Below are 14,954 nucleotides of genomic sequence, written 5' to 3'. Positions count from 1 at the left end.
AACTCAAGACACAGAACGAAATAAATCACAAAACAGTGATTCTCCATTAGTTTATATAGCAGTTGCAACCTGGCATTAAAAAGTTTCACAATTCTCTCAAACACTTTGTCTAGCAACAGAAAAAAAGTTTTACTTACATCTTCAATACAGGTTGTCTGATATGTCTACATTTTCACAGATATTTTGCTTGTTCTCAGACGTTCACTATCGATGGTGCTGAAGATATGTGAGTTTAGGGATTATCCTCAATCCTTGCATCTGACAATTACCTCTAAGTGTAAATTGACATGAAGGGAAGACCAGGGCTAGCATCATACCGTCCTAAAATTCGCCAGATTTTAATTTTAAGGTTGGAAAATCACAAAAAAATAATAAAAATTATAGGGTTGTGTCATTCTTTGTTCTCCGTTCAGTCAATAGAGGAATGTTCACCCATTTTCTCTTGCAATAAGATGACCTGAGATTAGGTATAGGCAATTACCTAAGCGAGAAAAAATGAAAATCAAGAGGTGTGTCTATACGCACAGCTCTCCTTCTAGATCAAAGCTATTAATTTTAGTGGCATCCATTTTACTAAGGACATGAAACATTCAAAAGGCATTAATAAAAGGTAGCAACATAGGCCAAAAGGTGTTAGAGCATTGTTTTAGCACCTTTTCAAGTCAATATTAGAAGCTTTATCACATCTGCCCTCACCGAGCCCTGGTCTCGCCTCTTTTACACAGCAACAACATGACAACAGGAGGTCAACATCTGGTTAGAAATTAAGGTGAACAAAACCCTATGCTTTTTTTAACTAGCATTTTTTCCTTGCAATGTTTCTGCGTTAGGTGACATCCACATCTGCACATAAAAAGTATATATATATTTTGTATTTATATAATATATATATCCATACTCTATTGACAGATTTGTCTACGATGAGCTTAAGAACCACTGATTTTTCTGGAAGAAAAAAGCAGATTTTGCAAATGTCTATTTTACAACACAGCGTCAACTAATTGTACATCTTTGGAGGGGAAGTAGCTGTCAAAGACCGTGTCCCTCCATTTCTTGTTACAGTGTGAATGCTGTTGAAACACATTTAAAAAAAGCATTTACAAACAGGCGTCGATAGAACCAGTGACTTGTCGTTAAATGTAACTTCAACGGCAGCTCTATAGTACCCCTTGGGTCAGGGATTACCACATTTGGCACATAACTAAGCACAGATCACTCGATGGCTTGTGGAATGACCAGTCTTCACGTCAGTACAGTTGGGAAAAAAAGAAAACAAACTGACAGATAGGCCTGAAAATGTTCTTATTATTGGTGGTAAACTCTGTCCAGGCAGTGATGCTCTGTCGTCAGTTATTAGTAGTTTCCTCTCAGAAAAACGGGGAAAAAACACATTAGAGCAAACGACACCTCTGAATTATATGCTTTTCTTACCCATAGAACAGGACTCTGGAGTTCAGTGACTGTATTTTCCTCTCTCTTTTAAAATACAGGAAAATAAAATGATATATTGAGCCACATGGGAGGACACAGTAGTCTTTGCGTAATATACACAATGCACCTTGTATCTACATCTGTAATATACAACAAGTACTTTACACCAGACTTAAGAAGTTAAAAAGGAGGTACAAAAACAAGCAAATAATAAAAAGAAATCAAATAAAATATATAAAGGCTAAGAGTGTAACAGAGCACTCCATAAAAAGCATGGTTTAACATAAAGAAATGTCAAAAAATGTGTGAAAACTACTTCCTTAGCTTGTGTCGAATGTTGATTTTTGTGCTTCACGTAACTGTCCCACCTCTGCGCCACATACAGCATCTTCCACTTTCCCGTTTACCTTTCGATTCCCTCCACTGCTTCGAAAAACACGAAAGTTCAAGTGGTCCATTCGGTAAAACACATTCCTTGAGCTTCTTTCCTAAAAACTTCTCTCTTCAAGCACTTTCCTAACCTCGCTTACTGGCCGAGTGGCAGCCCACTGTGGTGCAAGCAGTGAACCGAACTGAAGGTTTACGCGTGTGAGATGTCTACAAGTGTTCATGCACATGCTGGGCTGGTCTCTGTGTATGGTGTCCATAGGCCAGCCTCCAGCCTGCCTCTGTGCCTCTACACCCAGGAGTCCGGCGAGGCAGGGTAGTGGCTCGTTTCGTAGTTGAGTTCACTGTATGGGCGGGATGCCGAATAAAAGTCCACGTAGTTCCCCGTGGACTTCAGTCCCAGGTGCATGGTGCCGTCGGCGGCAGGTGGGGGGCGTTTATGCGCTTGGTCCTCATAATACGGCTCCTCGAAGTTGGCTCCTGGGGGAGTTTGGAAGGGAGGGTAGGCCTCTGGAGGGTTGCCTTGAGCGGAGACCTGACGGAAATAATGAGAGCATAAGGGCTGTAAGTGACATAAATGTGTTATGCAGTAGTTCAGAAACTAAGAATCTAATTTACAATTCAAATCAAGAACATTCCTTGCTTTCTGTGTAATAAAATTAAACAGCAATGGACGTATGTTTTGTTTTCGGCACCCCCACAGTGCAATCAAAAAGACTCAAGTACTTCATCCACACCAAAAAGGAACTGAAAAAAAATCATAGGGATTAATTGGCTTAATTATCATTTTAATCCACAGTCATGTGAAAAAGAAAGTACACCCTCTTTGAATTCTATGGTTTTATGTATCAGGACATAATGGCAGGTCTTAAAATTAGGTAAATATTAGGTAAAGAACAACAACACATGTAGAATGCGAGGGTCTCGAGATGCACTTTTGAGACGTGATGCAACAACGACAATAACGGAAATAATAGACAAACAATAGCAGAATTGATAGATACGAGTTTTGACATGGAAAAAAAGAAAATAAGATAAGAATGAGCGCCTCCTCCTCCATGCTGCCGTCAAATAAAACAGTTGTCATGATAACTTGCTACTGTAAACAGAAGCTCGCAACACTTGCCCCGCCTACGAGTTCTTCTGATTGGTCCACTGTTTTGGAACTGACATTGATAAGCGGCGCTGCGTGTAAAGCCCGGAACACACAAAGCCAACGGTTGGCCGTCGGGCAGTTTTTGTTCGTCGGCCGACTAATCTTTCTCAGTGTGTTCCGCACCGTCGGCTGAAGTTGGTCCTCGTCGGCTTTTTTTCGGCTGATTCGACATGTTGAATCAGAGTCTGAGCTCGTCGGTCAGCTACTGCCACCTGCTGGTACGGAAAGGCATTTCTTCTTACACAGGCGCAGAATGGACGTGCTACTTGGCCGTCCGGTGAGCCAACCCCGCAGTCTGCTTTCGACGCCATTGGCTTGGTGTGTTCCGGGCCTTAAAGTTGAAATTCTTTTAACATGACACAGCATCTTAAAAACGTGGCGCTCATGTGCAAGGCGCTGCAAAAGAAGCGAGACACGAGCGTAAGGTCATGCACGTCCGTCAAGCGCGTTTACATAGAAAAACAATGGGAAAGTAGCGCATTGAAATAGAAAAACGCGTTCTTGTGTGAACGGCCCAAAGTGTGATCGCTTCTATAAAAGCAGAAGTTTGGCAGTTTGCTGGTCTGGAGCATTAACACAATGCCAAGGAGGAAAGAAAGATCTTAGAGAAGCAATTGTTGCTGCCATCAATCTGGGTAGGGTTATTTGGCCATTTCTAAACAATTTGAAGTCCATTATTCTACTAACAGTAAGGAAGATTATTCAAAAGTGGAAAACATTCAAGACAGTTGCCAATCTTCCCAGGAGTGGACGTCCCAGCAAATTCACCCCAAGGTCAGACAATGCTCAGAGAAACTGCAGACAGCCCAAGAACTACACCTCAGACTCTACAGGCATCAGTTAACATGTTAAATGATAAAGTTTGTGACAGTACAATTAGAAAAAGAATGGACAAGTATGGCTTGTTTGGAAGGGTTGCCAGGAGAAAGCCTTTTCTCTCTAAAAAGAACATGACAGCATGGCTTAGGTTTGCAAAGTTGCATCTGAACAAACCATAATGCACAGCGCCAAAACCAAACCCAAACACCTCCAATACCAACTGTCAAATATGGTGGTGGAGGGGTGATGATTTGGGCTTGTTTTGCAGGACCTGGGCACCCCGCAGTCATTGAGTCCTCTGCATACCAAAGTCTTCTAGAGTCAAACGGGAGGCCATCTATCCGACAGCTAAAGCTTGGCGGAAATTGGGTCATGTAATAGGACAATGATCCCAAGCACACCAGCAAATCTACAACAGAATGGCTGAAAAAGAAAAGAATCAAGGTGTTGCAATGGCCCAGTGAAAGTCCAGACCTAAACCCGACTGAAATGCTGTGGCGGGACCTTAAGAGAGCTGTGCTTAAACAGATGCCCACAAACCTTAATGAACTGAACCAACGTTGTAAAGAATAGTAGGCCAAAATTCCTTCAAAACGATGTGAGAGACTGATTAAGTCGCATAGAAAACGATTACTTCAAGTTATTGCTGCTAAAGGTGGTTGTATAAGCAGTTAAATCATGGGGTGTACTTAGTTTGTCACACATGGCTTATCCATCTTGTTTTTTTTGTTAAATAAATAATGACACGGTGTAATATGTCATGTGTTGTTGTTCATCTGAGGTTGTATTTACCTAAAGAGCAGATGATTTTTTATTATGTCCTGATACGTAAAACAACAGAATTCAAAAGGGTGTACTTTCTTTTTCACATCACTGTATATGTACTTTTTGTTTTAATCCTTGACAGGCTTACATTTTGAAGTTATAATCTTTCAAAAATAAAATAATAATGATATATAGAGATATTTTTCAATAAAACATTACAGTAAGGTTCCATTTCTTAACATTAGTTAACTACATATTAGTTAACACGAACTAAAAATGAAAAATACTTCTAAAGCATTTATTAATCTTAGTTATTGTTAATTCAAATATTTACTAATACGTTAAATTCAAAAGCTGTGGTTACACTTTATCTGAAGGTGACATAGTTACATTGTACTTACTCAAGTACTGAGTAGAATTAATTAACTACTTGAGCTAACCTTAATGAAGAGGTGTATTTTTACTACTAACGTTAGCAAAGATGAATAAATACGGTAACAAATGTATTGCTCATTGTTAGTTAATACATGAACTAACGTTAAGTAATGAGACCTTATTGTAAAGCGTTACCAAAATATCAGTATGACCTACATATTACAACACTGTGTGATCTGTGGTGACCTCACCTGGTTATGTTTGATGTCATCACCAGGAGACATGTAAGCACCTCTGAACAGTGTAGATGTTCCACTTGAGATTTGAGCTGCAAAGACAGTGAATTATAAAGATTCTCAAGGGACTGGTACTTTGACTTTTTCTACAGGTACAGAAAATGTCTGCCTGAAACAGGTGTGCAGATATATGAATTGCAGTTCATGACTTTTGTTGAAGTAAAGGACTTCACACCAAGATGCTTTCTGTGAAATAAAAGTGTTACACTGTTACTGATACTAATTACAGCACTGTAATTCACTACCTTTGTTTATGGTATACTTGATGGTTTGTCTGAAAATCACTGTCGACTCTGTCAGTCATTTGATGGCGGTTATAAGGAAGATTTAACCTCCCGCTGGACGACTCCGAACTGCGGCCTTACCTGCCATCGCATCTTTTCTGGAGGTGTGCTCGCCCTTGTTTCCATGGTAACCAGAATTGGTTCCAGTTGTCTCATAGTCTGTCTTCCTCTCCTTCAAGCTCATCATTTCTCGAGGGGAGGTGGGGGCACTTGCTAAAAAACATGGCAAAACAACCAACAATGAGTGAGGGGGAAAACAGCCTGTTTGTTTAGGCGAAAGTGTCTTGACACATTTGAAAGTACAATAAGATCTCATTCCATCAAGGGATCTTTTATTTTACATAAAAAACTCATTTACTGTAATGAAGCAATTCTCTTGTTGCCTTTTGAGGCAAACAAGTGTCAGTGCTCTGCTCCTAATTGCTAAATGGAATTGGTCAGGTAATTGATTGGTTTTGTCTGGGCTTCTCACTTGTTCCTTCGGCAATAATTTGTTTCACCTTTCTTGTCACTTTTGTGTTTAGGAGAGCTTTCTGTCAGGATGTGTGATCCAAGATGTGATTTATAGAAGGTAACACTTCATTACAACACTTTATAAAAGTGATTAACTTAAAATATTATATTAACTTAATGAACATTCAAAGTGAAAACACAAATCAAAGTTTAATGACATTAAATTATATTATAAATACATATATTTGTTGCAGAGGAAATGTGACAACACAAAATACAACATAACTGCCGTAATTTCAGTAAAATTGCTATAATTCACCCAATAAATTCTGAAATGTTTTTTTTTTAATGTAACAATTTGTATTTTTGTGATGGTTTTTCCATATAGTTTTAAAGTCAGGCAAGGGTAAAACTAATGTTTATACATAAAATGCATTTGAAAAGTATCAAATAATAATAATAATAAAGTTTCCAGAGTTTTAATGTGACCTTCATACAGTATAACAAAAAGTAAAATGAAATCTGTTAAGTCTTAATAAAACCCTTGGGATTTACAAGCGCCCACAGTTGAAGAAACCACCCAATAATGTCCTCAGTTATTAAAAGAAAAGATTCATTTACAACAAAAGCATTTCATTATATCAGAAAGAGTTACTTATGTGCCATCATTTAATTATTTGGATGTTAATGAATCGGCTTTTGAGGGCAGATTTTGTGCTCTTGCTCTTTTCATCGTGACTTTGTCAGTCGGTACACAGTCTACTCCTCTGGATGGCCATTTTACTTGCAAATGTACTGATTTTCAGTTCCCTGAGAATTACAACTTGCAAAATTTAAAAGGTGTGAGATTCTCATTTGGGATATTTCCCCACCACACCCTCCCGAGCAGTAAGTAGAATAAATATGCCCCCTCTTTGTTTGTCCCATGATATGTGAGGACATTATGAGCACTTAATATTCAGGTTGCCCTTAGTCTACATTTGAATAAACATAATGAGCATTTTAATTAAAGACTTCTCACAGACTGGTGATGACACAGGCAGCACTATTAAACATAAAATGAGTACAAAAGCAGAATCTACTAAAATAAACTTTGATATATGAAACAACTAGAGAACAGACAGTGCCTGCTAAACAAAGCGTATTAATTAAGCAGAACAGACTCTTCTGTAGCGCTGTGTAATTAGGATATGCATGGCGCCCTGACAGACAGTACTGCATTCTCTGTCCTGCCTTCAGTTGGAAATGGACAAATATCAGGATGTACCCTGATCATGACACCTGTGTTTCCTTCTTTGATCATATGATGGCACATTTTTTTGTCCTGTTAATGTACTACTTTGGGATTAGTCATGATGAACGACTAGGTGACTAATTCTCCAACAAATGACTAGCTGATTAGTGAGGTCAATTTGTTTTAGATGCTTTAGTTAGTGTGCTCTCTGACAAATTTCATGCCTTTTTTGAGCACCTCAAGCATTGTGGTTAGTTAATAGTTCCATGTGTCTCAAAACCTTGGTGTTTTGTTTCATTCTGATGCACACCGCCCATCTGAAACCATTCTATTACAAACTGATTAGTTAACTAGTTGTTCATACAACCCACTTTTGATCATCCCAAGTACCTTTTCAATTCCTCTAATCTACTTCTGACAAGGAGATAAAGATGTTGATGATGGAGTGCAAAGGAAATATCAATGATATCACTTGTTGTCAAAATTGAGGAAAGTGGAACAGCTCTCACCTGATCGATTATTGGGCGAAGTCCGCACAGGAGAGATAGATGGAGTGCGAGAGGAGGAATAAGGTCGTTGTCTGTCTCTCTCAATTGTAGATGAGGAGCCAATGAAGTGATACTGAGAATAGCCGTCCTGTCATAAAAAAGAGGAACATCTATTCATCCTGAAACAACACTCATCAAAACCTCCTGGTTATAAGTATATGACAGACACAGATAGAAAAAAAACACAACTGATTTTCATGCATTTGTAATGCAGATTTTTATGGAAGCTTGTATCTGCCACTAAATAAAAAATAAAAAATGTAATTTGCGACTTCCAAGTCCAATTCTGAGGGAAAAAATACTTTTTTTTCTCAGAATTGCGAGTTTATATCTCACAATTATGACTTTATAACTCACAATTGCATGTTATAAAGTCAGAATTGCGAGATAAAAACTCACAATTGTGAGAAAAAATGTCAGAATTGAGAGATGTAAACTCGCAATTGTGAGAAAAAAGTCGCAATTACCTTTTTTTATTTTTTATTCAGTGGCGGAAACAAGCTTCCGTTGATTTTCATGCAAAATAGAATTCCTTTAAAATAATTTAGATAAATCAAAAGGGTCAGAATGGGCCAGTTTGTTCCTGCTGCTAGAAGCTATAACTACACCATTTGGCAACAAAAAGCCTCTTTCTCCACCGGTGCCCATTCAAAAGTTTATACAGTAGGTGCAAATGTAATAGATGTGAGAACAGAGAGGTCTTCAGAATTCATTACCTTCTTATAGAGGCTTCGCAAATCTCTGTACTGCCACATGCTGTTGAGGACTTGAGATGCTGCTTTCACCACCTTCGGTGTGTGTCTGCAGGGAAACATAGAAGAGAAAATGCTAGTGAATATTCAGTTTCTCATCCATTTCTTGGGCTACTAATATAATGGATTGCTTCATTATTTTTGCAGTTAGAGCAAACTAACTTAATAAGCCCTGTATTACAATAAAGAAACTTTATAGAAAGTACATTCTCAGCAATATAAACATGTATTACAATAAATAAACTTTATAGAAAGTACATTCTCAGCAATATAAACAAACAGCATCTGCTGGATAGATTATAAATATCTCAGTAAAAATGTATTCGAGTTCAGCTCAACTTGTGCATAAATTTCTTTAATGATGTTGTATTCAAACGTACCAAAACTCTAATGGGAATGATAAATACAATAACATCTACAGTAAATGCTGAGGAGATGAATAGGTTTATCTCTCTAAATATCATTCAGAAAAGAAGATATTGTTGAATACAGTCGTTATTTTTGCTTTGTTTTTGCGCAGAAAAATGTATTCTCGTCGCTTCATAAAATTAAGGTTGATCCACTGCAGTCACGTGGACTATTTTAACGATGTCTTTACTACCGTTCTGGACCTTGAAAGTGTTGATTATATCGTTGTCTATGGACGAGTCATATACCTCTCGGATTTCATCAAAAATATCTTAATTTGTGTTCCGAAGATAAACAACCCAGACAGCAACATAGTGTGGCCCAGATCCAGCCCACATCTGGTACATGTGGATTACACACGGACCAGATGTGGGCTGGATCTGGGCCGATACTACGTTGCTGTCAGGGGAAGGTCTTACGGGTGTGAAACAACATGAGGGTGAGTTTAATGACAGAAATTTCATTTTTGGGTGAACTAACCCTTTAAATATGCCTAATTCTACAGGATATAATAGGGTAAAATCTGGTTTTGTCTACACACTGATCATGATCATTTTACAGAACACCAAGATACTAACTTGTCTCCTTTGCTGCGGGCAATGCCGATGAGTTTCTCAATGCCTCCGGCATCACGAAGGGCCTTGGTGTTCTCCATGTTCTTGGTGATGACTTCATGCAGAGCGCAGCAGATCGCTGTAATGGTGTCATCGGACATGCTCTTGCTGCCGCCGGTGCCGGTGCTGTTGTTATTGTTGCCCCCCGGTAGCCGATGGACCAGATCCCTCATGGCATACTTGCCTTTAGGTTGCATGGATGAGATGAACAGAAAAGAAAAGTCAGAGAGGAGGTGTGACGACCAGAGGCCTTTTCAGAGATGCAGATTTTTTGGATTCAGATTCTACTGTGGGCTTGCGAAGCACTTTAAATGCGCTGAACCTCAAGGCTGCAACAACGGCAGCACAGGAAATGCCAAAGCGCCCGATATCCCTCAGCTCGCTTACACTTAACGTGACCGCGAAATACCCATTCCCAATGGAAAGCTAATTCTCTAAGCAACAACCTGCGCTACAAAACTGCTTTCAACTGGTATGCATTGAAGTTACATGAAAGAAATGTTCCCATGTGCACTTGCAGCTTTGCCTACTTCATCACTGATTTCAACAACTTTGTCCGCAAAGAACCCACAAGATCAGTATTCCGAGAGTACCGGCGTCTCGACATTTGTACAGTTTTATGCTGTTCCTCTTGCCCTATATTCCAAAAGAGATTCACATGCCTTCGAACTCACGCAGGGCCGAGACCAGACTGAAGGAGTGCGAGCGGTTGCCATGGAGACACGGGGGCCCATCAGAATACACAAACTATTAAAAAGATCAATAGTCTGTTAGTGTCGTGAGCAGCCTTTCAAACAATGCCAACTCGCCTCACTGCAGTACCTGACTAGAAAAGCTGCACTGATACACACATAACAAATACACACACTTGCACACAAAAAGAAACAGATCTTGAAAGGCCTCTGCCTTACAAGTAATTGAGGGTTACACGTACCTCTGCGGCATTCGACTCTACTGGAGTCAAAGAGAAAATGTTAGCTTGAGGCAAATACACTTCCATGTCCTGAACCTACCTATGAGCTCTTTGTTCCTGACATCAAGGGCCATGTTTCGGAGAGCTGTGGCCACGGCACACACCACCCGGTCATTGTCTATTCTCAGCAACTCCACCAGAATGGGCAGCCCTTTCTCTTTCCGAACCGCAGCACGGATGTACACCGACCACTACAGGCAGAGAAAACGGACAAAAGGGTCCCGCAAAATGATTATCAATATATCAACTGAACAGAAACAAATGAGATTTGTGTCAGCTTTGCATGTAATGTGCCATAAAGTGGATTGTAATGTCACATTACTGTTTGTTGTTCCCTTTTCTGTAAAAAATGAGCAGAAAATGAGGACAACAGAAGATTGCAAGAATACTTGATTCACTGTCTACACTTTGAGTGAGAATTAATCTCTTTTCTTACATTGTATCCATTTGAAGATGTGCGTTTGAAACTTTCAGCTATCATACACTGGTTGTGTACTCTCAAAAGAGACTTTGTTTTTGATAAAGTTCACCATGTTCCCTAAGTTTGCTGTTTGTAGAACTCCATGAGCTTGACAAACTGAAGTATGAATGTGTATTTGTGTCAGTTATAATGGTGGTGTGTGCCAGAGCCAGTCTGGTTGGTTTGTGGCTCTTCAGGTGCAGGGTTACTCACAGGTTTTAAGGTGGGGCCTACCTTCCAGCTACCCGCTGCCAGGTTCTGTAGAGCCCCAGCCGCTCCCTCCAGTGTGTCCGGGTTCGAGCACTCAGACAGCAGAGTGAGGTATGGTTTCACTATGGATGGGTGCCACAGCATCTGTAGTCCTTTTGGAGGGTCACTGGAGTCCGGGAAAGGCCCAACACCATCCCACTGAAAGCAGAGACAGAGCGAGTGTCATTACACAAGACAAAATATCTGTAAGTGGTACTACTGAGAAAGGCATCATGTACAGAAACCTGTACACAAATAAGGTACAAAATAGAGCCTGGACTAAAAAAGAATGGCCAGAGAAAGGAAGTGCTCAACCTCCAGAAAATATTGATCATCAACTTTAAATTAAGTTGCAGTTATGTAAACCTTGTAGCAATATTTGACATGTCTGAATAAAGTTTACTCTTAAAGAGTTAGCTCACCTAAAAATGAAAATTATCCCATAATTTACTCACCCTCAAGCCATCCCAGGTGTATATGACTTTCTTATTTCAGTCAAACCAAATAGTCTATAAAGTTATAAATATGGATACTTTTCTTACAAAAACACATTGCTTCACTTCAGAAGGCTTTTATTAACCCCCTGGAGCCGTATGGATTATTTTTATGATTATAATTTAAAATATCTTCTATTTCATAATATTTTAAAATGTACTTCATTTCTTTGATGTCAAAGCTGAATTTTCAGCAGCTTTTATTTCAGTCTTCAGTGTCACATGATCGTTCAGAAATCATTCTAATATGCTGATTTGCTGCTCAAGAAACATTTCTTATTATAATCAATGTGTGCTGCTTAACATTTTTGTGCAAACTGTGATACATCACATTCTGCGATGAATAGAAAGTTCAAAATAATGGCATTTATTTGAAATAGTAAAGACATTACAAAATATTTCTGTCACTTTTGATCAATTTAATGCATCCTTGCTGAATAAAAGTATTACTTTCTTTTTAAAAAAATCTTACCCCAAGCTTTTGAATAGTAGTGTATGTTTTTACAACAATGAACTGAATATCAATTCAGCAAAAATTATGAAACTGTTGTATTTTAATTGCTAGATAGGAGATGGGACAGGCTAAAAAATCAAAATTAAAAGAGGATGGAAGGGGTTTGTGCCATGGGATTTGTGCCAAATTGTAATAGGAAACCAAATTGTACCCTAATCATGGAAAGTGCCAGATGCGATTTTATTTTTGTCCACTTTTATTTATAAAGACAGAACAGAGGCATCAGGAAATGATGGGGAGAAGAGGGGGAAACAGGACTGGGGAATGTTATATGCCAGACTCAACTGACTTACTGTATATTGCCTGCTTTAGCACAACAGCTCAATGTGACATGTGCACTGATGCTAATTAGATGATCATACCATTGTACGTATGATTATTCATATACTACAGTATTTACAAGGTTTTCCAAGATAATTAAAGTGGCCATGGTAAAGGGAAATAACACTGTACTTTGTGGTGTCTTAGTGAATATTCGAAGATAAAGCTCACTAGTTGTTTGGGATACAGAGTAATTGAATAGACAGGGCAAACTGTCACACAGCCAGATGTGCATTTGCATCGTTGTTAAAGGAACTGATGACTCACAGACAATTTAGTTATTTAAAAGCCACAATGCAAAGTAATGCCACCTTTTACCTCACTATTCATCCCATGCAAATGCTGAACAAACACTCCCGATGCCCCTATCTTCATCTGTTTTCAGAAACTAAATGAAATCAGCCTGGAAAATACGTAATTATCCACTGGAGGAGGACGAGTGTCGACGCAGGCGACCCGTACGCGAATGCTGCTAAGTGATGCTAATTGCCAGCAGCTGCAGGGATAAAAACCCCCGGCCCACCTGATCGTGGCTCTTCTTTTTCTTTTTCTTCTTGCCCCAGCAGCCGGAGCTCTCCGCATCCTTCCCGCTGGCATCGGTGCACAGAACCCCGTCCAGTTCCTCCGATCCCATCTGCTGCCCCTGAGACGTCTCTGCCGCCAACCTGTACGACAGGTTCCGCAGGATGCACACGCAGTTCTCGATGGTCTAGAAGGGGGCACATTTGATGCGCAAAGAGTGGGGGAAAAAGAATGTTTACAGATTACGAAAATTGCAAAACATGGAAACGCCTGCAAATGGGAGACTTCTGTTTTGGAATTCACCGTAACACACCTCCAGAAGTTTGACTTTACTTGACACAGTAAATATCGAAATGTCTTTTTCTATTTGCAAGACAATCTGTCCTCTTTGTGAAGGCTGTGCATTATTGTGCTCTGAACTCTTAATAGTCTCTTGTTAGATTAGTCTTCTGGACGGACTCCAGTGGAGAGCTGGAGAACTAATCCTATTGTGATGAGCAGTGAGGCAGGAAAAACAAAGAGGACGACTTTGATCTTGTAAATGCTTTCAGAGGGATTAAAGTGTGACGCTCTTTTTTCCCTCATTCAAACTTGTTCTCACAAAGTATTATGCCAGTAACAGAGACCCCTCGAAAATCAAACAAAACATGGACTCACTATAGAGAGGTGTGTCGCAGCATTACTTTATCTGTGTAATTACCATAAACCTCTCTTAACAGCAACTGCAGCTATGAAGAGCAGTTGTTTTGTACAACATTGTTGGTGGTAAAAGCAATTAGAGGAGCCAAAACAAAACCTAAAGTGTCTGTCTGATACAATGTCTATTGTCCCTGCTGGAAAAATAAAAAACTACTGGTTTGGACCTGTTTCAAAGCATCCGAGATGGTTTTAACTAGATTTAGGTGGGTAATGCTAGTCTGTAACCCGCACAAGCAAACATTTATTTCTACAGGTAAACCTGCTTGACCATTGTAGTGATGTAGTTAAATCATCATGGAAGACCCACTGATCAATGTGTATAGAAGCCAACTGTTGTTCGTTTTGTTTTACATGCCATTTAAGGGTGGGTTTCTCTGAAATATTATACCACAAAAATATTAAATAACATTAAACAGCATGTAAACTTCTTTACATATGCGTCCTGCAGTCTCAATGAATAACTGTATAGAAAACATCAGAAAAATGTGTATACACGTTGTGATCAGAATTCCTGCCTATCCAAAAGGAAAAAGTACACCCTTTATCACACACATAAACTGTGAATATAAAGTTCTGCTCCGTTAACTAGAGGTCTAGTTAACTTGCTACTAAGTGCCTTAAAACTCAAAACTGAATTCATGATTCAACTGAATTTTGTTCAAAGATTCAATGCCATTAACTTGTAAAACTGGCAAATCTAATTATTTCACACTCAAAAGCTTCATTGTATCAACCCAGTGCCTTGTTAAAGGGTTAGTTCACCCAAAAATGAAATTGTTGAATAAAGTCGTTAATAAAGTTGTTATTTTTGTTTTGTTTTTGCGTACAAAAAGTATTCTTGTCGCTTCATAACATTAAGGTTGAATCACTGTAGTCACATGAACTATTTTAACGATGTCTTTACTACCTTTCTGGGCCTTGAAAGGTGCAATGACGTTGCTGCCTGTGTATGGTTCAGAAACCCTCGGATTTCATCAGAAACATCTTAATTTGTGTTCCGAAGATGAACGAAGGTCTTGGAACGGCATGAGGGTGAGTAATTAATGACAGAGTTTTCACTTTGGGGTGAACTAACTCTTTAATCTGTGTTTCCAGACTGATAAAAAAAAACCCTATGTGCAATCACTTCTGGAAGCTGCGGAAAGTCAATCAATCATAAATGTGTCATACTAACAAGAAACTATGCTTCAAACCACAGGT

At 39.2% G+C, this 14,954-nt stretch overlaps 2 protein-coding genes across 7 annotated transcripts in view; both read right to left on the bottom strand.

The window, feature by feature from the left end:
• rgs20 (regulator of G protein signaling 20) overlaps positions 1–14,954 on the bottom strand; it is a 192,292-nt gene that overhangs the window by 50,300 nt on the left and 127,038 nt on the right. The gene's annotated exons all lie outside the window — the stretch shown is intronic.
• Positions 36–14,954, bottom strand: part of ctnnd2b (catenin (cadherin-associated protein), delta 2b) — a 91,706-nt gene continuing 76,787 nt past the window's right edge. For 4 of the 6 annotated variants that reach the window (XM_051883148.1, XM_051883150.1, XM_051883154.1 and 1 more), the window contains 9 exons: positions 13,057–13,242; positions 11,169–11,363; positions 10,536–10,686; positions 9,487–9,706; positions 8,465–8,549; positions 7,710–7,836; positions 5,595–5,726; positions 5,185–5,261; positions 36–2,353 (listed from right to left, as the gene is read on the bottom strand). In XM_051883148.1, the coding sequence (XP_051739108.1) occupies positions 2,108–2,353; positions 5,185–5,261; positions 5,595–5,726; positions 7,710–7,836; positions 8,465–8,549; positions 9,487–9,706; positions 10,536–10,686; positions 11,169–11,363; positions 13,057–13,242 (1,419 nt within the window). In that variant the 3' untranslated portion in view covers positions 36–2,107. The remainder of the gene's footprint in view (positions 2,354–5,184; positions 5,262–5,594; positions 5,727–7,709; positions 7,837–8,464; positions 8,550–9,486; positions 9,707–10,535; positions 10,687–11,168; positions 11,364–13,056; positions 13,243–14,954) is intronic. The other 2 variants (XM_051883149.1, XM_051883151.1) reach the window with 1 other exon arrangement.

Source organism: Ctenopharyngodon idella, chromosome 2 (genome assembly GCF_019924925.1).
Source record: "Ctenopharyngodon idella isolate HZGC_01 chromosome 2, HZGC01, whole genome shotgun sequence".
In the NCBI taxonomy this organism is placed as follows: Eukaryota; Metazoa; Chordata; class Actinopteri; order Cypriniformes; family Xenocyprididae; genus Ctenopharyngodon; species Ctenopharyngodon idella.
This window is presented reverse-complemented; position numbering and strand designations above follow the sequence as displayed.